The sequence below is a fragment of the Sinocyclocheilus rhinocerous genome, unplaced genomic scaffold (genome assembly GCF_001515625.1).
Source record: "Sinocyclocheilus rhinocerous isolate Xijiao unplaced genomic scaffold, SAMN03320098_v1.1 scaffold3468, whole genome shotgun sequence".
Taxonomy (NCBI): Eukaryota; Metazoa; Chordata; class Actinopteri; order Cypriniformes; family Cyprinidae; genus Sinocyclocheilus; species Sinocyclocheilus rhinocerous.
The window spans coordinates 228,039-236,166 of record NW_015657489.1 but is presented as its reverse complement, the minus strand read 5'-3'; the positions used below and the strand labels follow the sequence as shown (position 1 = coordinate 236,166).

The following is an 8,128-nucleotide window of genomic DNA, read 5'->3' as shown; positions in this document are numbered from 1 at the left end:
ACAACAACTGTGTTTTTTCATTCAGCTGGCTCCAGCCAATGCAGCATCATTTATACATGTAATTATTTAATAAGCATCCGTGTCTCTTTTATCATTTCATACATTTTGCCAAAGCCACTGGAGGCTATAAGTCATAGATGATCGGTGAACACTGCTCTCTTCTGAGGCTCTGAATGACTCTCAGCGCTTCAGCAATAGATCAAGAGAAGCTCAAATAGACTGAAAAGTGACTAGAGAGGAAAAAAATGACTTCAAATACCAGAAACACAGTGGAAATTAAGCTAAAGGTTTTACTAAGTTCCGTTCAGATTTGAGGATGTTTCTCCCAATGCTCCCAAAATGCATTCTGGTAATTTTACCGTGATTAAGGGGGCTGTAGGGCTCTTATTTACCCCGGCTGAGTGGTTGAGATCTTTATATTGTGCTGCAGCTGATGCGGTTCTTCATGCTCTCCACAGCAGTTTGACCAGCGTCTGCTGCCACCTGCTGCTCACTGCATCCGTCTGCTCTCAAGCATCTCACTCTTCCATCAGCAGTCGTCCGTGTTTTTGGAGCAGGAATGATTGTGGTTGTTCTCAAAGCCTACTTCTACAAGAAAATAAGAATAAAATCAAGTGCTAGAGCCGTGACAGCATCACAGCAAAATATGGCAGCGCCTGATTATATGATTATACTGGCATAAGAGGATTGTTCGGGGTGTGTGATCTCACACATTCACTCACTGTCACACTCACTCTCACACACACACACACACACACACTATTAGCACTGAAAAGTGATTCGTGACTTTTCATAATTAAACATTAAGGAGGGAAATGGTTTCAAAGAGCTGAAATACAGTGGCAATTGGCCCAATCCTCCCAAAATGCATTCTAGTCATTTTACCGTGATCCAGGAGGTTGCATGCCTTATTTACTCTGGCAAAATCACTAGAATGGCCTTAGCTCTTTAGTTTATGGTTATTCCGCTGTTCTCCAGCTGTTTGCCTGCTTCTTGAACTCTAATGTAACAAATATTCATTTGCAACACTTCAGAAAAACCATCAAAAACACAGATGAACTCAGAATTTGTAATTTTCTAGAATCTTTCTTTAATGCAGATATCAGCCCTGTTTGAATGACACCATCTGAGCTTCGTCAAGAGAAGATGCCAGACTGAAGACACTGGTGTGTGTGAGACGTACAAACATCCATCAGCACGAGTCCGAGCGTCAGATTTCAGCTCTGTCGTATCAAACACGTCTGTAATAGTGCAGAGAAGTCTCTCATGTTTTGTGTGTTTGTTCTTCTTCACGCTGCGCTGAGCACAGAACACCAGCGCTTTATGAGGACTAATCAAACGTGTTCTTATGAAACAAATGCGTTGAATGTTCAGTTCATGAAGCAGGACGAAGCGGAGGCTAAAGCAGAGATCAGACGCTCATCCGGCCAGCCGCTGCGTCACCACCTCGCGGTACATGATGGAGATGTAGATGAAGAGCAGCAGGATGACGAAGAAGTCGTCCATGAAGCCCAGCAGCCCCAGCACTCCCTCGGGGATGAAGTCCAGCGGCGAGGCCAGGTACATCAGCGCGGCCAGCACACACAGCAGGATCCGGACGCGGAACATCCAGAAGAGGCCTCCGACGGAGAACATCTCTCTGAAGGCGTGCCGCAGCAGCGTCGGGACGTCCCGCAGACGCTCCAGCAGCTTCACAGACACACACAGACACAAACACAGTCAGCCGAGAGCTCTTCTACATGCTAGTGTTCTCCTGAGGCCCGTCAAGCATCATCACTTATACACTAGACTGCTTTAAACCAGTACTAAAACATGAAGAAACTGCTTTTAATTAGAATTACTATAAAGCCAGTAGAAAGAACAGTCGCCTGTTTGTTTTTACCAGTTACATAAGACCAGTCGGGGAGAACTTTTCTGGAAAGTTTGCTTTGGCAAGACGCTTTTGGCCTGAGTTCGTCTGAAATGACGTCACAGCAGTTCTTAACAAGTACCAAACGGCCTGTAGTTGCTCTTCTGCTCAAGCTTTATTTTCCCAGCCATCGACTGATCGAGAAACTGTGGGTTTCATCGGCCACTACAAGCAACTGGCCTCTTAAAGGGACAGCTCACCCAAAAAATAAACACTGTCAGCATTTACTCACCCTGGAGTCGTTCTAAACCTGTACTTCAAAAGGAAGATATTTTTAAGAATGTTGGTAACCAAATAGTCGATGGTCCCCATTGACTTCCTTAGTATGGAAAAAAACCCCACTATGGAAGGACTGGAAAATATAAAAATATCTTCTTTTGAAGGAACTCATACAGGTTTGGAAGGACTTGAGAGTGAGTAAAAGCGACAAACTTATATGATATGTCTATCTTCCGTTTCACAGATGAGAAGCACGGCCTGGATTCACACTCACGGAGCGCGGCTGTCCGGAGAAGCGGCGGTTGTAGTCGTGGATGTCTCTGAGGATCAGCGCGGGTTCGACCTGGTCCTCCTGCGTCTGAGCGCTGCGCCCCGTGTCACGGAAGAGCGGGAACAGCAGGGTCACCTGACAAACCAATACAAACACTGGAGTCGCTGTGTGGTTATTTATCATGCTTTAACGTGACAGAAGTCTGAGTGTACACTCTCAGGAGTGTATTGCCAGACACACTGAGCTTCAGTATATGGAATATTTTTGTGTGGACTTTTACCGTTTGTCTGCAGATGGGGCAGCTGATGGCGCCGAGCCACGTCCCGTAGCGCCAGTACGCCATGATGCACGGCCCTGCGGTTAAACACAGAGAGAAGTGATTACAGATCAGCAGATACGCTCATGTTTAACAGCACCTGAGCTCAGTCTCACCGCAGAACAGATGACCGCAGTTGGTCTCCACGGGCAGAACGGCCTGCTGCAGACACACGGGACACGACATGTCTGAGTAAAACTGAGGCCTGGGCTCTGACGACGACAGCTGCGGAACACAGGAGCAGCGCTGGAGTCACGTCTAGCACATTTATATATCTATACACACACTGTCTCAATGCAGCTTTACCCAAAATCATGATGTTAATGTTTATAATACCTTTATGTCACAGTCGCTTTTAGCAGATTAATGCTAGACGATAATATAGTTACATTTTGCGACAATATAAACAATCACAAATAGGGTTGCAAAGGGGTGGAACATTTCCGGAAACTTTCCAAAAATCCCTGGAATATTCCCAAACAAAATCCTGGAAATTTTCCACCTTTTTGCAACCCTAATCACAAAGCCGTGATTTCATAGTGTATGTTGCTTAGCGTACAGTACAGTACAGTAATAAACAGGAAAATAACAATGCTAATGTTATAACGTTCATCAATTCTGAAACACACTTTACAGAAGACTCAGTTAAATCGACTATTGCTGATTCTCCGGGTGAATCCTCTGCTGCTCACTCCTGAGAGCACACACAGTGCACGGCGTGTTAGTATGTGCTGGAGGAGTGTGGGGTCAGAGGTCAGAGGTCAGAGGTCAGGGTCTCACCTGCAGAGCAGCGTCGTCAGAGCGAGCAGAAAGCTGACGCTGAGCCCCAGCACGAGCAGGACAGGGTCACTCACTCCTTCAATCAGAGAGCCCTCCTCGGGAGCCGTAGCGTCCATCACAGCTGCTCATATCCTCCAGCCCTCACACACATTCAGCACGGCGCATTACACTGATCAGAAGCGACAGAACAGACATTTATAATGATGCTATCTCAAATAAATGCTGCTCTTCTGAACTTTCTGTTCATCTGTGAATCCTGAAAAATAAAATACATCAGTTTCCACAGAAATATTGTGCAGCACAACTGTGTTCAACATTGATAATAATAATAAATGTTTCTCGAGCAGCAAATCAGCATATTAGAATGATTTCTGAAGATCATGTGACACTGAAGACTGGAGTAATGATGCTGAAAATACAGCTGCGCATCACAGAAATATATTACAGTTTAACAGATATTCACATAGAAAACAGCTGTTTTAGATTGTAACAATATTTCACAATTCTACTGCTTCTGACTCGTACTGACCTCAAACGTATGACTGTTAGTCTACATGTCTGATAATATGAGAATAACACCACACACCTGATAATCTATAAGAACGACATACTGTGTACACGTCTAACTATGAGATAATAACATTATATTTAACGTTACACGTCTGATTGTAGATGAGAAAACAGATTATATGAAGTACCATTAGTATATCAGTGACTTACATGAGATAAACAGCACAGTTTCAGGCCTCAAATACGCTTTCGCAAAGATAAATGTTTGTGTGTGTGTGTGTGTGTGGGTGTGTGTTTGCGTTCTTCTTCTTCGGCGGTGAATATGCTGATTACTGGCTCATTACCGCCGCCTTCTGCTCCGGAGTGTGGGTCAAACAAAAGCATTACATTCGGAGGAAAAACGAGATAAGAATCCTATCACTCTATCAACATTTTCTTGCGTATTCGTCATATCTTATAAAAACTCTGTTCCCTTTTTTATTTTAAACGCACAGAGTTCCGCATTCCTCCGCGTCACCGTGTTGAAAGCGGCGCGTTTCATTGCCTGTCTCGCATTATCGAGTCTTATTTGCGCGATTTTTTACCATAATAATTTAATATTATATTGTTTTTTTATCCGTTTTAAGTCCATCTTTCAGCAAAGCGGTGAGATTTTCCGTCAGGCAGTAGGTGTCCGGATCTGCAGGGTGGCAGCTGAAGGACCCCGTCACCGCCGGTTTGTCCGTCAAAATCAGCGTCTCGCCGCGAAAACCGACAGGATTTCACTCGTCGCCGGACACTGATCGCACCGTGAGCGGCGGAAGCTCCGTTTCACTCGTTTATTCACCTTCCACCGGAGATTCGCGCGATTGAACAGTTCAGTCCGAGTCCGATCCGAATCGAAGATGAGCGCGCTGGAGACTCTGGGTCGAGTCGAGCTGTGTGAGAGTCTCCTGACCTGGGTGAGTTCTGAGGTTTATATACTTCTGTCATATTCTTCTTCGAGTCGCGCGTACATATGACTCAAGAAAGCGGTAATCTTTCAGTAACGTTACCATGGTAACGTTAAATACCAGAGTAACTTACCGTGGTATCGCTGTACTGCGATACTGTCGCAGCGCTTCTTCATGAGATATATTGATGATCACGGTACAAAAACACGAGTACTAGTCTGACTAACTAGCAGTCAGTCAAGAGTTAACCAGTCTTACATCCCTGATTCATATTGGACCAAACTACGTTAGTCATTAAAGCTTAACGCTTTTTTAAAATCACTTACACACAGATCTAGCTCGGTCTAATTAAAATCTGAGAAGTTGACTGGTTACTGTTTGACTAACTAGCCGGTCTGACTAGTTCTTAAAGCACTAGTTCACTTCCAGAATAAACATCTCCTGATCCTTTACTCTGAACGAGATGTTCGTGTCTTTCTGTCTTCAGTCGCAAAGAAATGAAGGTTTTTGAGGAACACATTCCGGGATTGTTCTGCATATAATGGCCTTCAGTGGGGTGCTGCTGGATCAGTGCGGTCTCTCTTCAGCAGTTCAGACCGGGTTTAGGGTGTTGGACTGCTAGTCAAGGCCCATGATGAGGGACTGCTGTATGAAGATGGTCATTAGCTCTGTCCTGATCAGTGTTAGCGGCTCTTAATCAGATTGTTTATATCTGACACATGCACACATGAGCACGGATGGCTGCACGATACTGGAAAAATCTCACATTGCAATATTTTGGTTTTTTTTGTCATATGAAAAAAAAAAAAAATCACCAGATGACTTGAATAGCTCTATTTGAAAACAATAATCAGTGATTGGGGTGATTTTTGTAGGCGAGTAAATCTAAAAAACAAACAAATTACAAGCAGAGATAAATAGAATAGAACAAAGATACAAATGAAATAAACGGTGCATTATTGTTTTCAGGTAAGTCAGATATTGAATAATCAAATGTAAAATAACACTACATAGTCTTCACTGTATACATTAAATCTAATAAATCTGTGTTAAAGCTACAAAAGTGATTTTTCTCTGTTTTGTTGTTTGATTAACATTCATGCCACAGAAAGCAACAGTGTGATGATGAATGTGAGAGATTGAGTTGACTGCTGATGAGCGGCGCCTGCGGTTAAACACTAGAGAAGCAGCGCTGTGATTTACTGCTGAATTCAGTCCAGTTCAAGGCAGTGCAGACAGCAGGCTGTAAAGAAGCAGAAGTGAAAAGTCTCTGCCGCTTTCAGTTTCTGCTCCAGATGTGAAGCGTCTCACACCCAAACACACACGCTGACGTCTCACATTCCTCCCAGAGCTGCTGTCAGACGCTCGGATCACAGCTGACGCACAACTTCCTGTTTACACCAGCGCCTGTGTGATTCAACCACAGCTGTTTTCCAGCTCTGCTTCCTGTGGGCGGGACTTCCTGTCCTGGTCCTGGGTTCAGTGAGACGCTGTGATGTTAGTGATGAAATCTGCGCAGCACAATAGCGGTTTGTTGAGTCGGATTGTGTTTTGATGGTCGTCCAGAGCTCCCAAATGCAAAAACCCTTTCCGTTGTGGAAACCTGAGAGAAAGCTGGGTCTCCAGGAACTGAGAGCTCTTAATGCAGATTACAGCGTCATTGCATAAGCAGAAGTGAATGGAGCCTGTGTGAGTGTGTGTGTGTGTGTGTGTGTGTGTGTAAGAGAGAGATGCACAAGCTTGAGTTTCCCAACTCCACATGTGAGGTCTAAAATGAAAGCGTTTGTGCATGTAACAGCCGATCTCGAGAACATGAACACGCGGATGAAGCTCAGCGTCTCTGCCGTGGTTCACAGTGTTTGTGTGTTGTGTTCAGATCCAGACGTTCGCTGTGGAGGCGCCGTGTTCAGCGGTGGACGAGATGACCAGCGGAGTGGCCATGGCACAAGTCCTGCAGAAAATGTATGTGAAGCACAAACTACAAATCACAAACTGAGTACGATATATATGTGTGTGTGTGTTTATATATATATATATATATATACAGTATACACACACACACATATGTTGAGTCATATATACATATGTATCACAATATGATTGTTTGCTGGAAATAAGGTAGATATGACGCCAAAATGTTAGATGATTGAAATTTCATCAAATTGAAATAATCACATGTAAAAGTAAGTCACATTGTTTCAAAGCAGCTTGACAGTAATTACCAGGAAAATAACAGTGGTGATGCTGTAAAATTCATCAGTTGTGAAACAAACTCTATTTCAGCTGTAAATCAGCTCTACAGAAGACAATAGAGTTATTATTCAGATCAGTTCAGAATTCAGATCAGGTTTTGTTCTCATCTGATATCAGCGCCGTCAAATCAGTAGTGTTACTGTTTGAAATACATATACATCATTCCTTATTAAAGCTACAGGAGCTGCGAGTGATTTTCTCTGTCATTTGTGGTTTGATGAACATGAATTAAGCTGCTGTTGCACATCAGATATTGCACTTGAGAGGTTAAAACGAGTTTAAACGGGCAGGTTTTAAGACGCATGTAAAGGATAATATTATTAGGGCTGGGTATCGTTCAAAAATGTTCGATACCGATACCTTGACTTCGATACGGTTCCTGAACGATACTTTTTTCGATACCAATTTTATGAAATCAATTTTAACAAGATTACATTATCTAAAAAAAAAACTTTGGTTTTATTTTTCAGCTTGTTGATGTTTATACAAACTCAAAGACTCATCTCCTGAGCCACTGCACAAAGGAACAAAATGTAACCAACACAATAAATCAGTGCAAAATAGTTTTAATAAAGCTCAAATAGTCTTCAGTTTACACATCTGTTAGGGCGCTTTCGAATCCTTGCGGCTGACCGACGTGCGCCGCGCCTCTTCTAGTCGAACACACCGGCTAGTGCTGCAGGCTTATTGGCTCACTGACGCTGATGAGATTAACCCCTTAGGTATCGAAATTTGGTACCGAACGACGAGATATTATCATGAAGAGTCACGTGAGTATAGAAGCGGTTCATCATGTCCGCCTACAGCTGATGTTACTGTGATCTGTGTGTGATTAACATGATGAGCAGCTGGATGATGTGTGACTCTCTCTCTCTCTCTCTCTCTCTCTCCGTGTCTCTCTCTCTCTCTCTCTCTCTCTCTCTCTCCCTGTCTCTCTC

The 8,128-nt window shown here is 43.5% G+C and overlaps 2 protein-coding genes across 2 annotated transcripts in view; one reads left to right on the top strand and one right to left on the bottom strand.

Moving 5' to 3' along the window:
* Nucleotides 1-1,066: 1,066 nt before the first annotated feature.
* LOC107721034 (E3 ubiquitin-protein ligase RNF170-like) lies at nt 1,067-4,583 on the bottom strand. Its single transcript, XM_016528885.1, has 8 exons — nt 4,216-4,583; nt 3,496-3,751; nt 3,371-3,409; nt 3,052-3,067; nt 2,832-2,961; nt 2,680-2,753; nt 2,403-2,534; nt 1,067-1,689 (listed from the first exon to the last, which is right to left on the bottom strand). The coding sequence occupies exons 2-8, from the start codon at nt 3,609-3,611 to the stop codon at nt 1,420-1,422; spliced, it is 777 nt and encodes a 258-aa protein (XP_016384371.1). The 5' UTR covers nt 3,612-3,751; nt 4,216-4,583; the 3' UTR covers nt 1,067-1,419.
* A 25-nt stretch (nt 4,584-4,608) lies between these two features.
* The window catches only part of LOC107721033 (protein Hook homolog 3-like), a 28,252-nt gene continuing 24,732 nt past the window's right edge, over nt 4,609-8,128 (top strand). Inside the window, exons 1-2 of the mRNA XM_016528884.1 lie at nt 4,609-4,946; nt 6,814-6,899. Coding sequence (XP_016384370.1) covers nt 4,890-4,946; nt 6,814-6,899 — 143 coding nt within the window. The 5' untranslated portion in view covers nt 4,609-4,889. The remainder of the gene's footprint in view (nt 4,947-6,813; nt 6,900-8,128) is intronic.